Genomic DNA, 27,550 nt, shown 5'->3' with positions numbered 1-27,550 from the left:
AGAGCCCTGTAGTAAGTCAGGTAGTAAATGAGACATAGCTATCTGGGCGAAGAATGTTCCAGTCAAAGGGCACAGGCCTAGCAAAGGCTCTGATGCGGAAAGATAGATGGTGTGCTCAGAAGAGTTAGCAGAGCTGGAGGTCAGAGAGGCAGTGTAGGGCCCGGTAGGGCAGGGTAAGGATTTTGGCTTCTTCTCTCAGTGAAAGGGGAAGACATGAGGGTTTTGAGGAAAGGACTGATTTAACTTGAGTTTGGCTATATTGAGTCCAGGGGAAAGCTGGAAGACCAGTTTGGAGGTAGTGGGAATGAAACGAATTTTGTATGTGTTTTGAAGATGACACCAATTGGTTTTGCTCATTGTTTGATGCATGGTTTAAAAAAGAAGAAAAACTGGAAGGATAAGGATGCCATTTGTGAAAAAAGAAAAATGTGTGTGCGTGTGTGTATGTCTGTTGTGTGTGTATGTGGTTGGGGTTGGTGAGAAGAATTGGGAAGTATGAGGAAACCATGAGTTAGTTTTTAGATATATTAAAAATGACATCCAAGTGGAGGCGCAGGCAGGAAGCTGAATATGTGAGTCAGGAATCCAGGGGGGACCCAAAATTCATGCTAAGATAGCTATGTATATTTCATCTCAAGGGCAAACAGTAGTGACATTCCGATATTTATCTTATTCTAGATCGTGAGTCTCCTTGTCATGTGAAACTCTTACGAACACAAAAGGTTGTCTATATTAGTTGTGGAGAAGAACACACGGCAGTCCTCACAAAAGTAAGGGATTCTGGAGTATTCTGGTTTGTTCTGTGATGCTTTGGTGCTGGGTATGACATGGGTGATTATCATTACATAATTATTTTTGATGGTGCTTTTTAGAAAGAGTAATGATGGTGTTTAAAAAATAATTCAATATAAATAACCTTAAAATGTAGTATATGTAGCAACATTGTGTTCATTTAAAAAAGCCATTTAACTATGTAAAAAACCGCAATGTAATTAATGTTTTAAAACGATGAACTTATTTCTTTTGCTTCTAAAACAGTCACATCTAGAGAGAATGAAAATGTATTGTCATGTCAAACAAATATTATTACAGATTCACTTTAATGCATTAGTATTTGTTCAAGTACAGCTCTTAAAAATATATCTTACTTAACAGAAAGTTTGTGGAACATTTAATTTCCTTTATGTGAATGATAATGCAAAGTCATCTCATTTCACCTATCTCTTTGTTTCTCTTTTTTTTTTTTTTTTGTGGTTATTTTGCTCCCTGACAGATCACTATACTTTTAAACAATTTTCAGAATTTATAAATGTCACACATTCCCTTGAGCAGTGCTGTCTTTGTTCCATAAAGATGTAGTCTTAAGTTTCTTTTTTATTATTTTTCTATTTAATGAATGTTCCAAAGAAGTGATCTTGGCCAAGTATCAAGTGAGCATAGTGTTCCTGTTCAGACCATTGTGATATGGATTTTGTATACAGAAGGTTTAGAGGAGTGTACTCAAACTCAATGATACAGTGCAGTCATGTGGTGTTTGTTTCTTATTAGAGTGGAGGTGTTTTTACCTTTGGTGCTGGTTCCTGTGGGCAACTTGGACATGATTCCATGAATGATGAGGTTAATCCAAGAAGAGTTCTAGAGCTGATGGGCAGTGAAGTAACTCAGATTGCTTGTGGCAGGTGAGTGCCCCTAAGAGCTTCCTAGTATCTATCAAGACCCAGAAATAGGGCTTGTCTTTGTAGTGATGGAGAATGTTATTAGATGTAACCATCATCATTTTAAGAAGTTTTAACTGCATGCATAACTATGGTGAAGGTTTAGAGAGAGATCAGAGCAGTTTGAGGCAAGGAAAGGTTTTAGATAAGCAAAGCAACATGAGGACATTAGGCTTCTTCTGGGATAAAGAGGAGCAGGATATGGGGAAGACATGTGAAGAAAGGACGTGAGAGAACCACAAAGAACTCTTGGAAATTTTGCCTGGTCCAGCCTGCTTCTTCCTCCTCATCCTAAAGGCCAAATGCAGCAGGCCATCCAGCTCTTTTTTAAGTCTTACCATCCTCCCCAAGACCTAGAGCATCAGAGAAGGATAGTATTATAAAGAGCCAGCCATTGCAAAAAAGAGTCACATATTAACATGGGGAGGCTTTCTGAGGGCACACCTAGGAATTGCTGTGCTCACATGTGGACATTAAAAGTCTCTATCCATAATCAGTAATTATTTTCGATTTAATTATTTTTCCCCAGACAACACACACTAGCCTTCGTGCCTTCTTCTGGACTCATCTATGCATTTGGTTGTGGAGCAAGAGGTCAATTAGGAACTGGACACACTTGTAATGTTAAGTGCCCATCTCCTGTGAAGGGTTACTGGGCCGCCCATAATGGCCAGCTTTCAGCCAGAGCTGGTAAGAGTGCTTTTCATTGGAATTTAATGATATTTTAAATGGTTAAAACAATTGTTTAGATTTTTTTACCTTGAGATCTTTTACCTTGAGAAGGAATGAATAAGAAGTATTTTCTTTTAACATTAATCAATAAATATTTGAGTACTAACTATCGCATGAGACTCTATAGTTGAGACCTTAGAGAATAAATAAAGCAGAAAATGTTGTTTTGGCCCTAAGGATCCTGGTGGTGGTATGTAAGTTTTAATTATTGTTGCTAAGAATGAAAGTTAATGTTTATTGACTACTTAACCAAGTTCTATTACTGTGCTAAGCACTCAAAATAACTCTTAAGAAGTAATGGTTTTTATCCTTATTCTGGAGATGAGGAAACTGAGTCCTAAGGAAGTTAAGTAACTTGCCTAAGATCTCACAGATTCTAGGGGCAGGATTTAAACCCAGGTTTGCCTCAATATAAAGCCTGTGCTCTTAATGCTTGTACTGTGTTACTTCCCTTGCTATTATTGCTATTTTGGTCATAACATTTTTTTCTTCTCTTGAAAAATAGTTAAATAGCACAATTCCATTTCATTGGAAATCTAAATAAGGCAGTCACCCACTGTGAATGACCTGAAATAATAAATCTAGACACCAAAATGGAGCTGGAAAGCCATTAAAAAGAAGCATGATTTGATAATTAATTTAGATTTTGACACACTTGTGGCTTGATCAAGATTTCTTTTTTAATAATAACAGTCATAAGTTCCTTACTGAATTATAAGAAACTTTAGGCACAAACTTCTCAATAAATATTTGTGGAATGAATATATGAGCATCTAATAATGTAGTGGAACTTAAAATATAAAATGAACAACAATTTCATTTTGGTCATGTTCCGAAGTAGAAGAATGGCTTTGTGTCTTCTGTCATTTGTAAACTTCTTTTTCTCCAAGGCATTATACTCATGATAGGAATGAATATGTTTAAGAAGCATACCAGTTTTAAACACTGAAATTTTTTATAGGTCAATTTGAAACCACCAATTTTTGAAGTTTCATTATAACCTAACTTATTGACCATAACTTTGTGCTAGGATGTTTGCCAAAATGATTTTATAAGTAGGTAAATTTCAATTTATTATGTAAATACTGTGGTTTTAGGAACCTTCATAGTAATATGGGAGCACAGAGGAAGGCATCAAGGAGTATTCCAGTTAGAGGAAGTTTGAGCTGTGTCTTAAAGGATGATTTGGAGTTAGCCAGGTAGAGGACTGTGGGGGAGTGGGCAGTGGTGAGTACCAGAATTGCAATTCCAGGAGCTCTGTTCAGATTATGCTCTAGAAGGCACCATTCAGTGTGCGCTGGGGGTGGTAGAAGGAAAAGGCAGAGAGATGTGAAATAGTGTGGTATAATAGAAATAAAAGCAATGTAATGATATTAGAGTGTCACCGTGGACACAGTGTGATGGGAAATGAAGCAGGGAGTAGTAAACGGAGGTTCTTATATGATATGGCAAGCTTCATCCCAAAGGGGCTAGGGAGCACCACACTCAGATGTTGACTTTCATATTAGGCATATGTTATCAGTTATGGTAGTGACCGTTTTATATTTCAGGTCAGTGGCATGACAGAGTTAGAATGAAGAATAGAAATGAAGTCGAGGTTATCTGGTGTTTGGGGAAGGGGCAGAGGAAGGGTTAGAGTGGAAGATACCATTTGATATATTTATTTTTAATTGAAGTAGAAACAGTCCTGGGAAGAGAGCCAGGAGAGGTTTCTTCTCTGACATAATTAAAATTTATAGGAAACCATCTGAAGCATATTTCAGAATATTAGAAAAGGGGATCAAGGAAAAACTTTAATTATTGAAAAGTATGCTGTTGAAAATTTTTTTGACAGATCGCTTTAAATATCATATTGTTAAGCAGATCTTCTCTGGAGGAGACCAAACTTTTGTACTTTGCTCCAAATATGAGGTAAAATTTTCTTTTGACTATTATTTTGGGGGTGGAATGATGGTGAACCAATATTTATTCTAACAAATAATTATCTGGAAAAATTAATAATTACATGAGAGCAGTGTTACTCTTTGTTTCTACCAATTTTGTCTTTGCTTTCTACCAAATAAGCAAACTAAACCCTGAAGACATTATCTCTATTTTGCTCCCTTGAAGTGCCAATATTTTTTCTGGTATTTTAATCATAGAGTTCTAATTTATAATCTAAAATTATTTATTTATATTTACATTCATTTACAAAAGAGATTTAAGGAGTCCTGGAGAGTCCATGCTTACTTTGGCATTATTCGACTTTCCATTTCTTTTCCTTTCCCATGAAGTAGCAACAGATGCTTGGTGTTCGCGAACTTAGTGGGTTTCTTTGATGTGATTGAATATATGCTAAATATAAAAGAGATACCCCAATATGCAGATATCCTTTCTTATTTATAATCCGTTCATAGCACCACACTAAAATTTCCCTTGTGTTGTCTCCTGCATCACTGTAGTGGTAAGTCAGGAAGAATGACGTTTCAGTGTTTTTCCTGGTTGAAAGGTACAAGAGAATGTGGTGCAGGTAGCTGCGACAGTGATTTAGTTCATTGCTCTCTTCCTGGACAAGAGAAATTGGACCAAAATCAGCACCGCAGATTTGTTTTGCGGCCTCCACCCTCTCCCTTGTTCTTACGCTTTTCTCCTCATCTTTCCCTCACCCGCCCTTCTTCTATTTAACAAACATTTAGGGAGGACTATCCATATGTGATGCATTAATCCTTATCCTGTCCTAGAGGAGCAAGAAAGGGGTGTTGGTGATGATAAAGGATTCGGAATTGGTTGGGAAGAAGATGAGGATCTGTGGAGACAAGGGCTCTTTCAGTCCTGGAGACTCTCCTCATTAGTCTGATACTTTGCCATCTTTAGATATGCAATGTTCTTACGTTCTAGTCCGTGTAATTCTATGCTTTTGGTAGACAGGATTGTGATGGAGCCCGAGGCTGCAGGTTGGACCAGCGGAAACTGACAATTAGATATTTTCCAGGTCAGCAGCTTGGAGAAGGTTTTGTTTAGTGCTACCATCTGGGGTGGCTTGGAACTCTGGCTTTAGATCTATTTTAAGCCCAGCTTTAGTGCTTCACCGAGAAATCTTGAGGAAAGCCGAGATTATTCCACGTTTCTTTAAGATGTTAATAAAGCAAAGTATGAAAAGCACTGAATCTCTGCAGGTTAGTAACTTTTTGCCCACAAGTAGTAGTGTTTGAAGTATTCATTTTCCTAAGAAACTGACTTGAATAATATTATCCAACTTTCATTTTCCTGGGCAGTTCAACATAAAACTTAGTTTCCTTTCTTTTACAAATATGTTATCTGACATATGAATTTTAAACTTAATTAATTAACATTGTTGGAACTGGCAAAACATGGATGAAAAGGAAATGCAGTAGTGTAGTGTTAGTGAAACAGGGCAAGTTAAAGTTTAAGAACTTAAGAGTGGTATGCATTAAAAATGTAAGAACAGAAAAAAGAAATTAAAAAAGAATAATACTTAGGAAGGTGTTGCTCTTTTTTTAAAACTGAAACCTATATACTTTTATACTTGAACTGTTAACCATAGATCTTTGCTTAGAGACAGAGACTGATCAAATTGTGTTTACCCTGTTACCATATTACTTGAAGAATCAAAGAACCAAGAAAAAGCATCTGTATAGCAACAGGCTCCAGTTTTGTAAAATACTGACTCATTTATTAATGCCAGGTCTGAGGTGGAAGAAGCGAGGGGAAGAGTCATGTTCAGATACTCCTTTGCTACATTTGATTCTAGGTTTGGCAATTTAGTGAGGGTACACCATAGCCTCTCTTTTTCCTTTCATCTTATTCCCTGGATAGGCTAGAAGAAGAAAAATGTAGTTGGCATTGTATGTGAGAGTGTGGGCTTGTATGTGTGTATCTGTCTCAAAGCCTATTAGGTGACATAATTCTCTTTTTCCTAGGACAATTATTCTCAACCTTGATTGCCTATTGAGATCACCTGGGAGCCTTAAAAAAACACTGATGCCTCTAGAGATTCTGATTTAATTGGTCTAGAGTGTGACTTGGCCACCAGGATTTGTGAAACCTCTGGTGATCTAAAGTGTAGCCAAAGTTGAGAAACACTGTCCTAGACCATTTTTCCCTTTTTGGCCTGTATGAAATTAGAAGGCATGGAAAACTGATGCTTTTTCTTAGGTCTTTAGGTGCTTCTGAAATTATATTCCAAGGCATCTGTGGTTTATTGGACATACAGTAAAAAATGAGAAAATAGTTCCATGACTGTATTTTATTACAAGTATGTGTTAGAGTTTATGTTCAGCTGCTTCTTGAATGGAGAAAGTAATTAAAATTCCCGTAACAACAACGGTTCAGGGTGAAGAGACAGTCTTGTATGTGTGTGCTAAAGTGTCTACTTTGTCTTACAATTTTTTCTCTATATAATTCAAGATGACTTTTACTTCCTCCATAGATGTCCGTGATCATTTTAGTAAAATAATTATCAACCAGATGATCGAAAACTTTGGCAAGCATCTCTGATTTGTTATGTGCCCTCCTCCTTTCCCCTTATAATGATATCCTAACTCGTAACTACAGGAAAAACCAAGAAAATTTACTTTGAAAGTTGTGTTTTTATGTGTATGTGCAAAGGAGAGATGCACCTACATTGAAGTGATGGATGAATGCTTTAATACTTTTTTCCTTTTTTCTAGTAACAAGTATAAGAAGTATAAAGCACTTTCAGCTTTTTCTTAGATCTAGATCAGGAATAGGATTTGGGGGAAATCAGTTGAAAGGAATTTTAGAAAATAAAAGTGCTTATATTGTTTTTAAAATCTCACTGAATAAAGGATGCACAGTGCTGGGCAGCATTTGGAATTCTGAAGACCATTATCGACAAGTCCTTTTTGCCGCCTTTCTTATAAGTTTGTAGCTATATACTTGGAGCAAGAAATTAAGAGACATTAAGTTGTTGTAGTTTATTTGCAGTGTAGATTATAACTAGACTTTTTTATAATACATTTTGTTGGAATTCAGTGAACATAATTAATACTTTGAAAGCCTTGATGTTATAGTGATTCAGAGTTGAGGGAAAAGAAGTCTAGAAAAATCAAATTGGGTTGGTTTCTCTGGGAGGCAGACTCTGAGACTGAGATTTATGTTCAGAAAGCTTTTGAGGGAGTGTGCTGTAGAACAGCATCTACTTGGGGGTAAAGGAGGCAGGGCTGGGCAGAAGGAGAAGTCGAACTTATCTGTCAGGAGCTTGAGGTTGGGATGTCTGTTCAGCCAGTCCTGAGTTGAGGCAAAGGGGCTTGTCCTTAGCACCTCTCTCTACCTGCCATTGGATGCGATGTGAAAGGAGCGAAGCAGTTTCTTAGCAGCCCAGCTAGGAGCTGTCAGAAGCTTACACTCGCAGAAGCTGGAGGAGCCAATGCCTCCATTCTGAAGGGTGGGGGCATCTGGGCAATGCACCCCAGCTCCTGCAGTAAGTGCAGCACAAAGTGGAGAGTATGTCGGGAGAAGGAGAGGAGGAACGATCCATCCTACATAATTTCTCTTTTTTACTGTTACATTTAATCCTCCAGAATTCTTCTCCTGCTGTTGACTTCAGGACTGTGAACCAAGCACATTACACTAGTTTAATAAATGATGAAACCATAGCAGTTTGGAGACAAAAACTCTCAGAACACAGCAATGCAAATACAATCAAGTATGTGACTGCTTCTTTTCATTTTATTTTTTCCAAAAGCGTACTGTAGTCTTCTAGCTTAGTGATTTTCCCTACTTCCATATTGAGGTTATGAATATAAATGGTGTTTCATATATTAGGGAATCATATCCTCAACCTGTCTTGCTCAGATCTTAAAAATCCTAATGAGGCCCTGAGTTGGCCTCTCTGCTAAGAAAGCTCAGTGTTATTGTTTGACCCCAAGAGTTTTGTCATGTGCATACTGCATCCCAAATCTAAGACAGCTTTTATCTTGCCTAATATGAATAATTTCTAGCATTTTCACATTCAAAATGATTAGTTGAGATGGTAATTCGCTGTCAAGTAGAGAAAAATAATATAGTAAAAAGGGTTGAAGGCTTTTATCAAGTTTATTTTATTCTTAAAGGAGAGGTTTTCTTTTTTTTAAGCACATTTTTATAGGCTTTCTTCAACATTTCTGTTTTTCTGTAGAGTCTCATTCTTGGGAATGAATAACTCACTGTGCACTAAGTGGTAGTCATTCCCAGAAATGTATATAACACACCTGGCTTTATGTGTCGATCTCAGTGGAGCCTGCAGTTTGGGGTACACTAGGGTGGTCAGGAATGCCCTAGAGCAGCTCATGGCTGTTCTCAGAATTCCTCTGACTTTAGGTGTCTGTGCCGAGGAGTTCAGGCCAGAAGGTGTCAGGGGAAAGGGGACTAGACTCCCTGTTGGGGGGGTGGGGAGGGTGTACCCTCACTTTGCTGGTACCATGACACTTTGCTGATTTCTCAGTTTTATTATTTATAAATGAAAGGATGGAAGAAGTGATCTCCAAAGATCTTTCCTGACCCAGATTCTGTGATTAACAGAGGTTACTGCAGCACCTTCCTCAACCATGTATTTCATTCCATCCCTTTTCCTTATACTGAATAAAACGCGTGACATGCAATTTCACTCTGCATCCTTGAAAACTAGCTATTTTCTCAGAATCTGGGAAAATAGTTCATAGGAATAAACACTCATTTCTCTTATTTTCATTTTTTTTTTTTTACTCAAATGGGCAACAAAATAGAAGGAAATGATTTTCAGTTATTAATTTGCAAAGGTAATTTCTTTGGGAGATAATAGCTCAGCTTTTATGGTTTTAGTTTGTGTTCATGTTTGGAGGTGAGGGTGGGGAGTGTTTTGGATGGTTGATGGTAGAAGAATGTTCAAGATCCTTAGCAGTTGTGTTTTTCTTTCAGTAGATTTTATACTCTTTTTATTTTAACATGACTTATAGAAAACAAGTTCTTGTCCATTTTGAGATGTGACAAAATGTTTTTTAAAGCAAATGTACATTTTTCTGGTTAAGAAAGAGCTGCTATTAATGAAATCCTAGAATAGATGGCTAATCTATTGCCGATGCTTAAATAACCATTTATTTGTAATTATTAAAGGCTTCCTCCCTTTTTCTCTCTGAACAGTGGTGTTGTACAGATATTATCTTCCGCAGCCTGTTGGAATGGAAGTTTTCTTGAAAAAAAGTAAGTGACTTAGAGTCTTAAAAAATACTTGTATGTGATGAAAATACTTAACTCAGCAAAGGCCGTGAAAAACTTGTTCTTTTTGGTGGAGGTTGGCCTTGAGTCAGTGGATAAACTGATGATTTGTGCAGAAATCAGAATACCTAATAATGATGAATGAGAGGACATCAGAAAGGGCAATGATCACCAGAGAGAGAGAGGCTATATCTCAGAAAGAGTCGGTGTAATCCAAAGTAAGATTTTCCAGGGTATTCTAAAATATTATTACCCCCACCATGCTTATAGTATTTATCCTTAAATTTTTAATTCTTTAAATAATCTCCTTGGTTTCTTTGGTTTGCTTCTTCATAGGTTTTACTTTTCTCAAAAAGGGTGAGCTTAGAAGGAAGGACCACAGAGACTTTAGGGCTTCTTTGACTTAGGTCCAGCCCAGCTTACCAGGAAATTACTTTTGGGTTGAACTCCCAGGTAGTAAGTAGAGTGTTTTTTGGCTTGGCCTTATCCCTTCTGCAAATATCCCTCTCGGGAACCTGATGTAGCAGAAGGGTCTTGTCATGGGTTTCGATCTTTGGTGATTCTAAGTCCTGACCATCTCTTAGTTCTTTTCTGCCAGTGATTAGGCTAATGAAATCTTAAGAAGACTTACACTTCAGTTCTGTACGTGAATCTCACTCCTCCATCCCCACACAATTTTGAATTATGTCTATCTCTAACTGGGTTACAAGAGGTCACTTCAGAAACTCCCTTCAGCTACAGTTAGAGATCGCTAAGTCACTTACTTTTATCACTAGGGCAGCTGGAATGAGCCCGTCCAATTCATTTCAGAGTCAATACTTAGTTTTTCCTCTGCGTAAAGTTTTCTGGATTGTGCTGATGTTGGTCTTTTTAGAACAGCGGTTTTCAGCCAGGCTAGTTTTGCTTCCCAGGGGACATTGGCAACGTCTAGTGACATTTTTTTGGTTGTTACAGTGAGGGAGGATGTACTACTGGCAAAGGCCAGGGATGCTGCTAAGCATCTCACAATCCCACCCACTCAACAAAGAATTATTCAGCCTCAAAAGTCAATAGTACCGAGGCTGAGCAACCTTGTTCTAGGAGGACAGCTTTTATGAAAATTGGGAATGGCTCTTGGCCAGGTTTGTTAGGTTATCCATCCTTAGTATCGTGGACTCTATCGAGCTGTGGGTAAAACTTTTTTTTTGAACTGACAGCTATGCTATTTCAAGAGTCCTGCTCCTCCAGCTTATGTAGAATGCATCATAGGAAACCAATTAAAATGAAGACTAGCATAAATATGTGTAAAAAAATTTTTCTTTTTGTATTTTCTTTTTCTTAACAGCATAGCAAAATTACATCTACGCATATGGAAGGTTGCATATGGGTTACCAGAATTAAATTTTATGTTTCGGGCAGATTTATTTTTAGAACAGCAAGGAAGACCCAACAAAGCCCAAGCATCTCCTCTTGATTTGATCATTTAGGTTCCAGTACATATAATTATGATTTCTAAAAAAGTTAGAAACTCTACTTACATTTTTACAAATTATAACATAGCTGTCAGAGGGTGTTAAGACTTTCTTAATGTGCTCATTACTCATAAACAGAAACCTGTTTTGTAATAGACGGTTCTTTTGTAGTTAATAGATATAGTTAGTGATATGCTCTAGTGGAAATTTAAAAGAGACATTCTCTGAGTCTCTAAAAGGCCTAAGACTATTTAAGGTTGGAAAAATGATTAGTTGCTAGGAAGTTAAAAACAGTAGCAGTGAAATTAGTCCTTGGGTGAATTTAATTGTATCCCTTGTGATAACTAAGAAAGACGTTAACTTTGCATTTGTTGTAGATCTGATTAAAAAAAGAAATACTTTGTTAAGAAAGCTTTAAACAAAGAGGTTCCACTTGCCAGTTGTTGATGAGTGGGCCAGCTCTCACAGGGAATTAATTAATTAAGAGTAAATCAGGGAAATAACACTGCTTATAAACTTCAAAATGGCCTCAAATTAAAATGATCCTTGAATTTTGAGTCAAAGAAAAAAAAGACTTGAAATTTTTAAGAATATCTTGAAAAAAGGATTCTAGAGACATTTATTTCATCAGAATTCCCCAAAGTGTAGTATTTTTTTAATTTTATATATCTTTTTGCATATTGTCCGCCAGGTCAAATTTAAATCTGATCAGTATAGACAAGCTATTTTGTTTACCTGTTTATAATTCCTGTCAGGGTGTTTGCTTTATTTTTCTTTTATTATGCACCTTTTTGTTTTTGTTCATTTAGAATTGATGAACATTTTAAAACCAGTCCCAGAATCCCTGGGATTGACCTGAACTCAACTAGAGTGTTATTTGAGAAGTTAATGAACTCTCAGCATTCCATGATTCTGGAACAGGTACGTTCTTCACACTGACAAAGCATATGTTTAAAAAGGCATCTTTTCATTGCTATAATTCAACTTTCAAGAGAAAAAAGATGAAAAGGCAAGTCTTGTATAAATCTTAACTTTGTAAAATATTCATTTTGGGAATTTGACCTACCTTTAGCGTTCTTTTTGACCTAAACCGTTCTAAGGAAATGCCCCTCCAGAGTGTGAGGTCTGCATGGCCAGGGGTCTTTGGCTTTTCTTTTCACTGATGTATCTGGAGGGCGTAGGCCAGCGCCTGGCTCATAGGAGGTCCTCAGTGTATCCCAAGTGAATGAGAGTTGAGAATCTGTCAAATAGTGTATAAATTAGAGATAAGGTAACTAGATCTCATATATGTTTGAATTGCTCAATACTCTTTTCTCTTATACAGATCTTAAACAGCTTTGAAAGTTGTCTGATTCCTCAGTTGTCAAGTTCACCACCAGATGTTGAAGCTATGAGAATCTATTTAATACTGCCTGAGTTTCCCCTGCTCCAGGATTCCAAGTATTATGTAACATTGACTATTCCCTTGGCTATGGCCATTCTGCGACTGGATACAAACCCTAGCAAAGTATTAGGTGAATTTGCTAAACTTAATACCAGTGTTTTTCTGCTTTTTATTTTATTGGTGTGACCGCTGGCTCTCAGTGTCTTGAGAACCAAGAATCTATTTTTTGCCATTTAATATCTTTAACATTTAAATATTTCTTTCTTTGCCGTCAATCTCTAACTAGCCATATTTGTAATTTGTACAAATTGAGCCATTATTTCAGTTATTTGAAATGATTCACGCCAGACTAATCTTGATTTTTAAATATTCACAAAGTTATATTATCCAACTTTAAACTATTTTTTTTCTCCTACACTTGTTAGTAAATAATGCCTGAAAAATTAATGTCCATCGGTTAGTTTTACTTCTATACCTAATTTAGGGGGTGGGAGTGAAATGAACAGTTTTGGTGGTACACAGGTCTCCAAAAAAGGAGAGGAAGACAATTTACCTAGTGGAGACTTACCAGATGTTTGTTTTGTTTTTCTTTTTTAGGACAGTTGAGTCCACACTGATTTTTGCAGGCTACGGACACTTTGCTGAGATAAGAACCTTCCGTTCCTCAGTGAATTGGACAGTGTCTCTTATGGGAGTAGCGCCTGAGATGTTTTTATTAATCAAGTGCAGGAAGTCTGTCACCTGGCTTTTTCCTTTTTTCTTTTTCTCCTGGTAATTTTTTTTTAGGTGTTCACTGCAGCTCAGTAACTTCTGCATTCCCTGTGGACTAGGATGTTACTTGAGTGTGGTCTCCCCATGAGTAAGAGACCTGTGTTCCTGAGGATGGAATACTGGCTTATATTGCTTCCACCTTTGCAGAAGATATAAAAACAGAAATAATAATGAAAGCCCTGGAAATATATTAGCCCTTAATTATTCATTTAAGATCAAAAGCCCTTTGGGGCATATTTTCTCAGATGTTCTAATAGGTGGAGAGATGGCAATCTGTGAAGGAATATAGTACCTGGCTTTTACATTTTATTTTTATTTTTTTATTTTAATTTATTCAGGTAGGATGGCACAAAGAGATCAGAATTGTTTGGTTTTACACTTAATTTGTTTTCGACTTCTAATTATGGAAATTTAAACTTAAAAGAATACCTCAAAGTAGAGAAAACACTCTACAGTTATCCATCACACAAATTCACGGTTATCAGTAGTTTGCCCTTTTTATTTTATCTCTTCCCCCACCACTACCTTTTTATTTTTTCTGTAATACTTTTTAAAAATCTCAAACATCATATTACTTAATCTTTTAAATATTTCAGTAAGGCTGAATTTATTTCTCACAAAGTAGAAGTCAGTGCTATAGTTTTCTTGTCAGGTTATGAGAAAGCATTGTTTAATGAGAAGCAGAAATAGTAGTTTTTCAACTAATTAGGCCTCTTGAAAGGAAGGAATGGTTGTCATATTGGTGCTGTTCTGGGGCGTGTGGTTGTTTACATCCCTGGTACAGGATTTAGGTGTGGTGGCTGAGAAGAGGGTTGAAAGGAGTAGGATACATGAATGCTCCTGCCCCAAATATGTGCCTTAGCATCTTGTCCACATGTACTCCCCAGAATTGAACTTTCAGGTTAGTCTTCCGAATGAGTCTTGAAGGAAAAAACCAGATCATGCTTTGCAAAAAAAGCTCCAGGGATTCTTGTACAGCTGCTGCTCTCTTCAGAAATGCTTTAATGGATTCTTTTAAAAATCAATTTTGGGGAACTGTATTTTAGACTAATGTTTATTTTCTAGCTGGAGTGGTTTTTAGCTAATAGGCAGAAGACAAATACTTGATCAAGATTATGTGTTGAAATATGTCTTTTCTTTCTTTCTAAAGATAACTGGTGGTCTCAGGTATGCCCGAAATATTTTATGAAGCTGGTAAACCTCTATAAAGGTGCAGTAGTTTATCTACTGAGAGGAAGGAAGACATTCTTAATTCCTGTACTGTTTAACAATTATATTACAGCAGCTCTTAAGCTCTTGGAAAAGTTATATAAGGTGAGCATAGAACGGAGCCAGTGGGAAGAGGGGCGAATAGATGGGAGGGTCAGATGTCCTACTGAGCTGTTCTATGGGAAGTCGTATTTCTGTCGTCTGGGTCTTAGTTGTCCTTGTTCTTCATCAGGTAAATCTTAAAGTGAAACATGTGGAATATGATACCTTTTACATTCCTGAGATTTCCAGTCTCGTGGACATTCAGGAAGACTACCTCATGTGGTTCTTGCATCAAGCAGGCATGGTAAGAATTTATGTAAAGCATATCTTACAGCTTTGTCTTTTTTCATAGTAAAGTAAAGATGAGGAACGCACGGCTGAACCTTGTAATTTGACTGGTGTTAGTGTCACACCTATGTTTTATTCACTGGCTTTTGCATTCTTGAAACTTTGAAGTACTTTAAGTAATCAAAAATGGTCTTAAGGAGTCATAAATGTATAGTTACCCAGAATGGTATAAATTTTAATTAATTGTCAACATTAAAAAAATCAAGGTATCTGAAGCAGTCAAACTCATAGAAACAAAGTAGAATGGTGGGTGCCAGGGTTTGGGGGCGGGGAAATAGGGAGTTGTTAAATGGATATAGAGTTTCAGTTTTGCAAGATGAAAAAATTCTGGAGATCTGTTGCACAGTAATGTAAATATAGTTAACACTACTGAACTGTATACTTAAAGATGATAAACTTTGTGTTATGTGTTTTTTTTTAATCACAATTGAAAAAAGTCAAGACACATGAAGTGAATTTTTAGCTTTTCTTGAAACTTGGAAGATCTAGCAACATGACCTGTCTTTCTAGTTGGCTGGAGTTCAATAGTGGCTCTTTAGATTAGGCTAATGTATGCCACAATCCCCACTGCAGCTTGCTTTTGGCATTACTAATTATCATCTTCTAATGGTATCCTACATCAGTCGTCTTATGTCAGCTGCCTGAACCATGTAGGCCACCTCTGATTTAGGATTATGTTTGTGAAAATGTCACATATCCCTGACCTAGTTCTCACTGTATATTAGACATGCCATCCAGGTAACTGGGTATGGATACCTGCCTGTTTCCCTTGACTTGGCAAGAACTGCTCCATTTGATTGCACTGGCTTGGGATATATGCAGGGCTTTTTAGGATTCCTCATCTGTGGAGTATGTGTAAATTTGAGTTATGTCAGAAAACAGAATGATAATTTGGTTATAATAGCTAGTGAAGCCATGCACAGCGGATACATTCGAGGCGAGTTCTTGCCAGTTAACAGATTTATCACCAACATTTAGGCAGTATTTTCCCTGTAGGGTTTTTGGAGGTGAGCAGTGCTCTCCAAAAGAGCAAGGCATTTAAATAGGTTTGTTTAACTAAGCAAGATTATTTACTTTGTCAAATAATAGATGAGCAATGCTAGATACAACATTGTATTCTTAATAAGATTTTATAATTACCTTGAAAGAACAAAATACTGTCCAATAAGAATGGATTAGAGTCTTATAAATAGGTTTACATGGGAAATTTAACATGCTCTGTTTTCACCCACTAATTTAGAAATTGTAAAAAGATTAACTTTTCTGTTTATCAATCTGTATCAAGTAATTATTCATTGAATAATAAAATGTTAAGAGCTGAAATAAGCCTTATGAATTATTTAGGCCAACTACTTTTTGAATGAGGGAATGGATACTCAGAGAGGTTAAACAATTTTTTTACTAATTTACTTAGCCATAAAAGCCAATTCTTCTGACTTCTAATCTGCCCTTTCTCCAACTTAATGTTGATTAAGATAATTCTAAAGAACCTTAATTCTTTTTGACACTGAAAAAGAAGTTGCTGGTGTTAAAATATAGATTATCATGACTGCAGTAATCTCTGAGTAGAGGTTCTTAAATGAGCAACTTTTACAATTTTTTTATAGTTCCTTTCTCTTAACATTTGCTAAGCAAGGTACAGGTCTTGAATACCAGATGCTCATCTCCTCTTCAGTAATTAAGGTAGTTATTATAGAAAAATTTGTGAAAAATTAAGTGAAATTACTATGTAAACTTCTGTGATTTCTATGGAAATTTTTTATTGTATAAAATGCAGTACTATCAGAAATTGAAGTTTAAATTTCTCAGTATCTTGGATTTTCACCTAAATTGCTAAAGCCATGTTATATATAAATTCGTGTTTTTTTTAACCACTCTTTTAAGGTATAATCAACATGTGACATTATATTATTTTCAGCTGTATGACAGAATGATTCAATATTTGTATACACTGGGAAGTGATCTTCATAATTCTAGTTATTGTCCGTCATCATACATAATTACAAATCTTTTTTCTTTCCTTGTGATGAGAACTTTTAAGATGTACTTGCTTAGCAACTTTAAAGTATGCAATTAGTATTGTTAACTGTACTCGCCATGCTATATACTAGCTGCTCAGAACTTATAACTGAAAGTTTTTACCCTTTAACTTCTATCTCGCCATCTCCCCAACCCTAGCCCCTAGAAACTACCATTCTTCATTCTTCTGTTTCTGTGCAATTGGCGCTTTTTTTTTTTTGATTCCACATATAAGTAATACCATACAGTATTTCAGTATTTGTCTTTCTCTGGCTTATTTCACTTAGCATAATGCCCTTCAGGTTCACTCATGTTAATTCAAATGGCAGGGTTTCCTTGTTGTGTGTGTGTGTGTGTGTGTGTGTGTGTAACACAAATGGATTTTTTGTATTAAATTTTTTTAGCTTGATAGTAACTGAGGCGCAGTATATTACATAGTGCAGAGTACATGCTTTAGTCAAAAAGAGCTGAGTTCAAGTCTCACCTCTGGTCTACTTACTTACCTGTGTGACCTAGGCAAGTTACTTAATTTCTATAGGCCTAGTGTTCTCATTTGTAAATGAGAATTATAATAGTATTGTGAAAATTAAATGGGAGAAAGCATGGAAAAGCCTTACTTGGCATATAAGGCCTCAATAACTATTTGTCAGTAAGCAGTTCTTGGGCCCGTAATATATGTCGTGTGCCTACTAGCCACTGGGGATGGAGACAGGTTCAGGACATGGTGGCTGCCTCAGTAGAGTGTTCAGTGCAGAGGGATCAGTGAAAAAAGAATTACAAAGTAATATAATAAATGCATGCAAAGGACTATGGAGTACAAAAGGAATGTTCTAAATTGGCCAAGTTTTGCTCATTTTAAAGAAGAGTTGGTAGTGGCTTGTATATTTCAATTCATAAACTGCCATCATCTACTTGAAAATGAAATAACACACAGAATTAGTGACTTTATGGGCTCCCATAGAAGGCAGGACAAATGAAAAAGTCAGCGATACAATGTAAATGCTTCAAAAATAAAAACTAGAGTCAATTTGATATCTTGCCACATGTATCACATGGGTGCAGTGTTTTGGCTCCAGGTACCATATGGTGCATGGGTGAGAGGAGGCAGCTATTTTGCCTCATCATTCAGTGATGGCGAGGAGCTAGATTTGCCCATGGTGAGCATAACAACACATGGTGGCAGGCAGGCCTTATAGCAGAGGCTTGTGTGTTTCTTTCTTGGCATGACAGGTGTTTGTGAAATGCCTCTTTTCCTCAATCACAGCCACATTTAGGAAATGTTGACTTGAAATTGAAAAAAAGGAAAAGATGTTCCAAATTCTCCAGTTCTGTACCACGTACTTATTCATTGCTTCTATTTCATATACTTTAAAAAAGGAACTGAAGTCAAACAGTGTAACTCCATTTCAAGAAGGAACACTTGAAGTGTGACCCACCAGTACTTTGCTAGCTTTAGGTTCATGAGACTCATTTTTAGGGGATGGACAGCCCAGGACAAGCATCCTCTCAGGAAGGGATCAATATCTTACCAGTTCATGTGCATCCTTCTAGGTTGGGAAAGCAATTGTGAAGAAAAATCATAACATGGCTGTTTCAGTATTTATTTCGTGTAATAGGGAAATGTCAGTATTAATACCATTTCTAAATATTCACCATTCACAAAATAAAAATAGGCGAAATTAAATTATTATATTTCAAATATGAAAACTCACACTTATAAAAAATTTATATATGTATAATTCATATAGATCTGCTGCTGCTTTTGATTGAATAGCCTTCTTCACCTTCCTTAGAGCTGGCACTATGGTCCTTCCCTGGGGAGTGGGTCTTCTGGACCACCATCTCTGTGACCTTGGCTCTGGTTCCTTTCTGAGGTAGTTTTGGCTTTCTTTCCAGCCAACCCACTCAACCAAGGGCATGGTAACCCTGCCCTCAATTTAACTCCTCTCCTCCCAAAGAGAGGTCAGTCTACTTCCAAACTGGGCTCTTTCAACAGGATTTGGAGGGAGGGCTTCAGGTGAGGAGAGCTGGGAGGGAGTAGGAGCTGGAGAAGGTGAGTGTTAAAGGGGAGCAGGGAGGACTTGTGGCAAGGGATTCAGGGAGAAGGTGTCAGAGAGAGTCAAAGAACTGCAGTGGGACTGGGGAGAGCCAGGAAATACAGACAAAGCTGTTAATGCTTAGAACAAAATAATCTCTTCTGAGAGGAAGATTTGAAAATTCTAAATATTGGCACCAGTTTAAAGTCTACTTCCCTGGGATACTCATGCCTTTTATAGGTACTTAGACTAGAAGACAACTTTGTACAGTGCTGTTTTATGGTGTGTGTGTTTTTTATTTTAGTGATTTCAGTTCCTAAATTCAAAATAATTAGATATGTAGCATGAGAGTGAGTCAAATTAGCATGGATTATATATGCATGATTTCATACCTTGTCTCACTGGACAGGAATTGTCTCTTTGATTAGTGTTACTCAGTCTAGGAAAATGTTCCAAGACTTGTAAAAGAACCTGTTTCTAAAAGATAAACAGGGTGGATTTTAATTGCTTTTTAAATGATTTCATATGACTATACACAAACATAAGAGGAGGTAGTATACACTTCTTATTTATATACCATTTAAACAATTATCAAACTGAACTAAATTTATAAATTAAATACAAACAAAACTCTTAAATCAGTGAAATACAAATTAGCCTCAGTGATTTAATGTGATGAGCAATAATGTCTTACTGGAAACCAAACCTCCCTTGCACTGTGGATCCGTATTGCTTGCTGTCAGGCCTTGGGGCTTGAGGTCCTCTGGCTTATGCTACCCACCCTGGGATGACTCAGCTCTCTTTCTTTCTAGCTGCTATTAACCTTCATTTACATAGAGGGCCAGGACTTTCTGGCTCTTTCCTGGGTGAAAATGCATCACTTATAAAGGAAGACTGCTTTTCTTATAAGTCTTGGACAATTAATTATGACGTGGCACCAATGCAATAATTAAAATAAATGCAAATTATGTGGTAACACACCATTATAAGCAGGTCATTCAGAATGTGTTTTTATTGATTTTCTTTAGGATATTTATTTAAAAACCATTAAACTAAAAAAAAAAAAATCATATAGCACTCTCAGATCTCTGAGACTAAATCCATGGTTTTCTGTTAGAGAAATATTACTACAGGTCAGCATGATCTTTATTGCTGACATTTTTGTTTCTATTGTTGATGAATAATGCTTGCGACATAACCTAAAACTTTCAGAAGAGATTTCTTTTTTCCCCCCAATAAATGAAACTAATGTACCTCTTAGATGTGTTTGTGGTTGTTTTTATCTGATGTTATTCCTCTCCTCAAAAGTTTATTCAGATTTTATTCACATATTGATGGAGTGTCTTCTGTAGGCCAAACATTGGCCTAAGTGCTGAGTCAGGGACAGCTTTCTAAATAGTTGCTTTCTTTTAAGAGTAACAGCCTCAAGGGGCAGGTGTGTGTGCATGTGTATACTTGTGCGTGCGAGCGCACGCACGGAGGAAATGTATCATGCTGACAAATAAATGAAATTTGCATTATCTACTTGACTCAACAAAAGTAACCTCTGAAGCCAAGATCTTAGAGTTCCTGTTTTAGAGTTAGATTTCTTCTGTAAAAGAGAATTCTATTAATGCTGTGAATTATGAAGTTAGTTAAATGGTCTATAAGGGTCCTTTAAAAATTTTTAAAGATTGTTTTTAGTTTCTTTCTCATTCTATGTCCATCAAAACATCTGGTCTATTTCATCAAAAATCCAGTCAGCTATTCAAATGGGGTTAGTTTCATGGCCAAATAGTCAGATAGGTTATATGTTTTGTTATTTGTATTTCATATTTGTAAAGGGTAAAAAATTCAGATTTTGCAATCCAAATAAGACTTTTTATTTTTTCTACACAGAAGGCTAGACCATCTATAATACAGGTAAATGATCCTTTTTAAATTTATTTATATATTTTTCCAGCAGTATTTTCTGTGAAATACTACAATATTGCCAATCATGTTTTATTTAGGATTCTGTAACACTTTGTTCCTACCCTTTCATCTTTGATGCCCAAGCCAAGACCAAAATGTTGCAGACGGATGCTGAACTACAGATGCAGGTATCACAATTTAAAAATTACTTCCTCTTCTTATCGTTTCTTTCAACCTACACATTCAGTTGTAATTTTTACTAATAAGAGAAAGTATATTTGGATGAGTTTCATTCTAACTGTTAGAACAATTATAACTTTTTTCAGTAATTTTATGTCAAATATAATATATGTAAATGCCCATTTACATAGATTGGGGTTTGGCAAGAGTTTTCATAAAAGGCCACATAGTAAATATTTTAATCTTTGTGGGCCATACAGTCCACCTCAACTATTCAACTTTGTCGTAGCACAAAAAAGCAGTGATAGACAATATGTGAATGAATGAGCATGGCAATATTTCAATAAAACTTTATGTACACTGAAATTTGAATTTTGATATTTTCACATGTGAAATTCTCTTCTTTCAATTATTTTTCAAACATTAAAAAATGTAGAAACCATTGCAAGCTCAAGAGCTGTACAGAAACAGGCAACAGGGTAGATCTGGTCCAGTTGTCTGCTGTCCTCTGATAGAGATAGAGAGATAATTAAATGGATTTTGGTAATTCCTTATTGAATAAAAACTTGTTAAAAGATTTATTTTAAATACACATTTTTATTATAAAATAAAATAGATTTTGACAAGCCTGCAAAGACATTTGCAGATTACCAGTCCAAATCTACCAATCCTACTGTTGGTAGATATATAACTTCATTCATCTCTTTGTATATCTATACATATATATATATCTGTTTTCACAGTGATATATTTATGATATTGACAATTTAAAGGTTTTCCAGAGAAAATTGACATTTTTCAAAGAATGAAAACCATTTAACAAGTGATTATTAGGTTTCTTTTCCTGTCATTTTTAAAGTCATGGTTTTCACCCATTCCTTATCATGTTTCTTCTATTATGATATCATTTCAGTCTTAATCAGCTTAAATCATTTGCTTGAAACTGGTTATGGATCACATGGTTCATGAACTTTCAATTAATCTCTTTGGATTCAGATTAGAAAGATTTTTATGTTTTGTAAACATGAGTTACTTAGAAAATCTAACTGGAAGAGTTAAGAGGAAAATAAAGAACAAATAGAGATGCAGTCAGCCTGCTCTTCACCCACGCCAAGTGGAAGGGCACAGCTGGCTGCTGTCCCCACACACAGGTGCACTCTGACTAACTGTGTTCTTGATGTCCATTCCAGGTGGCGGTCAACGGAGCCAATCTGCAGAATGTCTTCATGCTTCTCACCTTGGAGCCTCTGCTGGCCAGAAGCCCCTTCCTGGTCCTTCACGTTCGCAGGAACAACCTTGTTGGTGATGCTCTAAGAGAGCTGAGCATTCATTCTGATATCGATCTGAAAAAGCCTCTCAAAGTGAGCTTTTCAGTAGATTCTTCTAAATACCTTCCTAGGTTTTCTTTAAACTGTTGACGAAGAAGCAAAGATCATACCATTAAAATTGTGGAGTACATCCATTCATTATTTCTTTCATTCATTTTACAAGAATTTAATCACCTCCTTCTGTCAAATCACCAAACAGAACATCTCAGTGTAACATCAGATAAAAATTCCAGTGGATTACTCAAGGTGTTATAGGGCTTTCTTTGTCTGCTGTCTTCAGTGTAGCTATTCCAGCTCTACCTCAAAGAAGCAAACAACAGCAAAACTAAAGCTTCAGCTAGTAAAACTGTCAAGCGAGCATCTAGGAAGTCTTTGGATGGCAAAGATTTCAGACAAGAAGGTAAAAAAGGAGAACAGAAAGGTAGTGAAATCATCTTGAAAGCTGCTGGCCTGTTGTGACAGGCACTCTTAGTACCTTGAAATTATTAAGACGTTATGTTTCCTCATAGACTGCATGTTTGTGTTACTACTTATTGTATTCCTGGAGCTTAGCACAGTGCTTGATATACAGTAGGTGTTAATAATAGTGAATTATTTGCAGTTGTTTTAAGTCATTTATCTTTCCTTTCAGAAGACTTCCATATCTCTGTTTTCAATCCTGTTGTAAACTCATTTCCAAAACATAATTGGCAAGAAACTGATGGTCTCCATGATATTGTCAACCTTTCCAAAATGTCCAATAAGTACCATCTGTCCCATAAATCTGCCTAGAAATTCTCCCAGAACTTCTGGGTTATATTTTTGATATTGCAAACAGAGGGGCCTCTCTTTGCCCCATTTTCAATCAGTAATGCAAATGAGACAGTTCTTGCCTTGTAGCAGGTTCGAGTTAAGTCTTCTGCTGGCATCCATATAATGGAAATCCTAGTGTCCCCACCTTTACTCTCGTTTTGCTCTAGGCAACCTTGAACTCGGTTACAAGGATAAGCTTTCTCAAATGCTGTTTTTACCTCTGTGCCTGAGCTTTTACCTATAAAATGGGGATGATAATAATAATCCCTATGCATGAGGCTGCTCTGAGAATTAGATCGATAGAGTTTAAGTGCTGGCCTGTAGCAAACTCTCAATAACTCATGTTAGTTTGCTGTAGTTGTTACTGTGATGACCATCATGGATCCAGCATTCCCCATTATGGGTCTGTTTATAGGCCTGCTTGTAGCCCCTCACAGAGTTCAGGTCTGTACCTACTTAGAATGTCCTCCTCCTTTCCATATTCATCAATTTCTTCAAGAGCCCCTTTCTTTACCCAGGTTAATCATTGCCTTTCTCTATGTGCCAGAAGAGTTACTTCTCTATGTATTTGACTCTTTGAAAATAACATGTGTTCTCTAATGGATTCTTTTGTGTTCACCTTACTGCCCTGAATAGACGAAAAAATTTCAGTGGACATATGGCAAACTTCTCACTTTCTTTATATCCCTTGAAGTATCTAGTAAAAATTTTGTGTTTCTAAGTGCCTTGTTAATAATTAACAGATACACCTTACAGTTTTCACTGCATCAGTCTATCCTCTGTTATATCTCCCTTCCTTTGTCCTTGCTTTGGAAAGAATTCACTGAAAAAAGATAAAATACCAAAGATTTCTTTGAAGTATTAAATCTGCTTTCATTATTTCAAGGTAATCTTCGATGGTGAAGAAGCAGTGGATGCTGGTGGTGTCACAAAGGAGTTCTTTCTTTTACTGTTAAAAGAACTTTTGAATCCCATCTATGGAATGTTTACCTACTATCAGGATTCAAATCTCTTGTGGTTTTCAGATACGGTGAGTTAGTAATGTGCAAGTTAGATGGATAGAATTAAACTTTTTTTGTTTTGAGGCCAATTCCCAGACTTCTGACTTTGAAAAAGAAAGCATAAGAAAGGAAATAATTTAAAATGTCCAAATAATGTATCTAGTCTTCGTTTTTCACCTGTTGCTCGTTTTTCATAGTGCATTTTGTCTCTTTTCAGCCCCATTTTCATTTCTAGTAGGTAAGATCCAAATTTTATTAGCCTTTAAGGGTGAAAAGAGCACAGTATGATAAAGAAATTGGTTTTATTACATGTGGAAAGTAGTAGTCAAATGTCTTACTTTAATAACAATGATAGTATGTGTATGATTACTTATACAAATAAACACACTTTATTTTTGAAAATTCAATAGGAGAGCTAAGTTTTAAAGAGGCATTCTAATTTCAACGAGACTATAATTTACTACTTTTTCTACCAGAGTTTTCTCCCTACATCTGCACTGTCCAAAAAGATAGCCATTAGTCACATGTGGCCATTGAAATTTTAATTTTAATTAAAATTAATACTGAAGATTCATTTTCTTAGTTGTAGGCCACATTTCAAGTGGCTGCCACATGGGGGAGCACAGAATAGAATATTCCCATCACTGAAGAATGTACTATTGGACAGCATTGCCCACATGATGACAGTCATGCACCACATAATGATGCTTCTGTCAGCAGTGGACTGCATATACAATGGTGGCCCCATAAGATTGGCCTCATGAGATTATAATAGTGCTGAAAATTTCCTATCGTCTAGTGACACTGTAGCTGTTGTAATATTGTAGCCCAACACATACTCACGTTGGTGAGTGCACTGCTGATCATATAAAAGTATAGCAATATAATTATGTACACTGCATAATACTTGATGATGACAATAAACAACCATGTTACTGGTTTATGTATTTACTGTACTTTTTAGCGTTATTTTAGAGTATTGTTTCTACTTTAAAAAAATGTTTGCTGTAAAACAGTATGCCGTCTTACTATAGTAGTGGCCTCACACATCTCGTGTTTACCGTGTCTATTGCATTTTTCTCTTAATGCTTAATTTAATCTCATGTTGTTTTGTATAGTAACATGCTCTACAGATTTGTAGCCTAGGATCACTAGGCTATATCATACAGCCTAGGTGTGTAGGAGGCTATCCCATCTAGGTTTCTGTAAGTGCACTCCATGATGATCTCACAAGGACAGAATCACCTGATGCATTTCTCAGAAGGCATCCCTGTCATTAAGTGGTGAATGACTGTATAAACTGTTTCTGTATCACTAGATGAGCTATAAATGCTTAACTTTGTCTATATTATATCTTTTGGGGACAATCAGATTTTTGTCAGGGATGTGCTTCTCTGAGAACGTAACTAAATATTAATAAGATCTTTATTTTTTTGTGCTTAAAATATTTTAGAGTAAAAGGCAGATTGTTTCGAGGGCTGCAAACACTGCATTTCTTTTTAACATATTTGCATACATTCTGAAAAGTGTTTTGTAGAGCACAACTGGTTTCACTTGATTGGCATAACCTGTGGACTAGCTATCTACAACTCCACTGTGGTCGATCTCCACTTTCCGTTGGCTCTCTATAAGAAGTTACTGAATGTAAAGCCTGGCTTGGATGACTTAAAGGAGCTGTCACCCACTGAAGGAAGGTACAAAGCTAAAAGATAGATTGGTATGGGGAACTGCTCTGGCTGCCCCTGGCACAGGGATTAAAGGTTGCAAACACCACATGTGTACATTTGAGTTTATTGAACCATATGGTCAGACTCTATCATGTATGCTGTTTTAAGGCATAGCTCCAGAGCTACTCGCTTAGAGTCCGTCACTCTAAGGGCAGAAGGAAAAAAAAGAAAAGGGAAGTCATAGCTGCCCAGGAATACAAATTAATCTCTGTTTTCCTTATTCTGAACAAAAAATAAGGACTTCGAGATCTGTCATGGTCCAGAAATGCAGGGCGAGAAAATATTGAAAAAGGGGCCTGTATTTTAAAAAAGTACATTTTTTCCCCTCTTTCTGTGCTTCTTTTCTGTGTGTCTCCTTTACTCTCACATTGTTATCACACAACACTTCTGGTCACCACCAGAAGTACGGGTTTTTCATCCACACCACCAAGCAATTCTTCATGACACCGGGTGGGTATCCTATAGTTTAACTCAATTCTGACGCTGTCTACCTGGAGATAGTGTCAGATCCCATAGTTTAAGGGCTTGACCCCACAAGACTGTTATCACCTCTCTTCAGATTCCCGTCACAAGTACTAGGTCCCCAGATTATCTACAACTTCTCTTCGATTTGGCTACAAATCAGAGGGTCCCACAATCCCCTCCTCAGATTTGATTAATTTGCTAGAGCAACTCACAGAACTCAGGGAAACGTGTTTACCAGTTTATTAAAAGATATGATAAAGTATACAGATGAAGAGTCAGATGAATAGGGCGAGGTCTGGAAGGGTCCTGAATGCAGGAGCTTCTGTCCCTGTGCATTTGGGGTGCATCACCTTCTCAGTGTGTGGATATGTTCACCAACCCAGAAGCTTTCTGAACTCCCTACTATTGGGGTTTTATGGAGGTTTCCTCACATAGGTGTGATCAATTATTACCTCCATTTCTAGCCCCTCTTTCCTCTCTAGAAAGTGGGGGGTGGGACTGAAAATTCCAAGCTCCTAATCACAGCTTGGTCTTATGACCAGCCCACATCCAGGATGCTCCTAGTGCTCTTACCACTTTGGAATATACAAGGGTTTTAGGAGCTGTGTGCCAGGAACTAGGAGCAGAGAACAGTGTATCTATTTTTCTGTCATCTCCCAGAGCCTTAAAAATATTAGTTTGAGTTATATAGTTCAAATACAATTCACCCACTTAGAGTATATAATTCAGTGACATTTAGTTTATTTACAGAGTTGTGCAGCCATCACCACAATTTTGGAACATTTTTATCACCTGAAAAAGAAACCTGGTGGTCCTTAGTCGTTCCCCGCAATCTCCTTATCCCACAAGCCCTAGGCAACTGCGAATCTACTTTCTGTCTCTACAGGCTTTCCTATTCTGGTTATTTCATATAAATGGAATTATACAATATATGGTCCTTTGTGTCTGGCTTCTTTCACACAGTATGTTTTCAAGGTTCATCCATGTTGTAACTCATATTAGTATTTTATTTCTTTTTATAGCCAAATATTCTTTTGTATGGATGTATATACTACATTATGTTTATCCATTCATTAGTTGATAGACATTTGGCTTGTTTCTACTTTTTGGCTATTACGGATAATGCTGTATGGACATTCTTGTGTAAGTTTTTGTGTATACATAAGTTTTCATTCCTGTTGGTTACATACCTATGAGTGGAATTACTGGATCGTGTAGCAGCTCTATGTTTAGCCTTTTGAGGAACTGCCAGACAGTTTTTCA

At 36.6% G+C, this 27,550-nt stretch overlaps 1 protein-coding gene across 12 annotated transcripts in view; it reads left to right on the top strand.

Annotated features, from left to right (window-relative positions):
- Window positions 1-27,550, top strand: part of HERC3 (HECT and RLD domain containing E3 ubiquitin protein ligase 3) — a 99,979-nt gene that overhangs the window by 43,824 nt on the left and 28,605 nt on the right. For all 12 annotated transcript variants that reach the window (XM_023528434.1, XM_023528430.1, XM_011356299.2 and 9 more), the window contains 15 exons: window positions 679-770; window positions 1,549-1,679; window positions 2,245-2,405; window positions 4,282-4,358; window positions 7,991-8,115; window positions 9,567-9,626; window positions 11,902-12,013; window positions 12,417-12,606; window positions 14,398-14,561; window positions 14,689-14,802; window positions 20,780-20,803; window positions 20,893-20,982; window positions 22,165-22,335; window positions 23,981-24,124; window positions 25,623-25,789. In XM_023528434.1, the coding sequence (XP_023384202.1) occupies window positions 679-770; window positions 1,549-1,679; window positions 2,245-2,405; window positions 4,282-4,358; window positions 7,991-8,115; window positions 9,567-9,626; window positions 11,902-12,013; window positions 12,417-12,606; window positions 14,398-14,561; window positions 14,689-14,802; window positions 20,780-20,803; window positions 20,893-20,982; window positions 22,165-22,335; window positions 23,981-24,124; window positions 25,623-25,789 (1,822 nt within the window). The remainder of the gene's footprint in view (window positions 1-678; window positions 771-1,548; window positions 1,680-2,244; window positions 2,406-4,281; window positions 4,359-7,990; window positions 8,116-9,566; window positions 9,627-11,901; window positions 12,014-12,416; window positions 12,607-14,397; window positions 14,562-14,688; window positions 14,803-20,779; window positions 20,804-20,892; window positions 20,983-22,164; window positions 22,336-23,980; window positions 24,125-25,622; window positions 25,790-27,550) is intronic.

Source organism: Pteropus vampyrus, unplaced genomic scaffold (assembly GCF_000151845.1).
Source record: "Pteropus vampyrus isolate Shadow unplaced genomic scaffold, Pvam_2.0 Scaffold25, whole genome shotgun sequence".
Lineage (NCBI taxonomy): Eukaryota > Metazoa > Chordata > Mammalia > Chiroptera > Pteropodidae > Pteropus > Pteropus vampyrus.
Note: the sequence above shows the minus strand (reverse complement) of the source record. Positions and strands in the feature narration are given on the sequence as shown.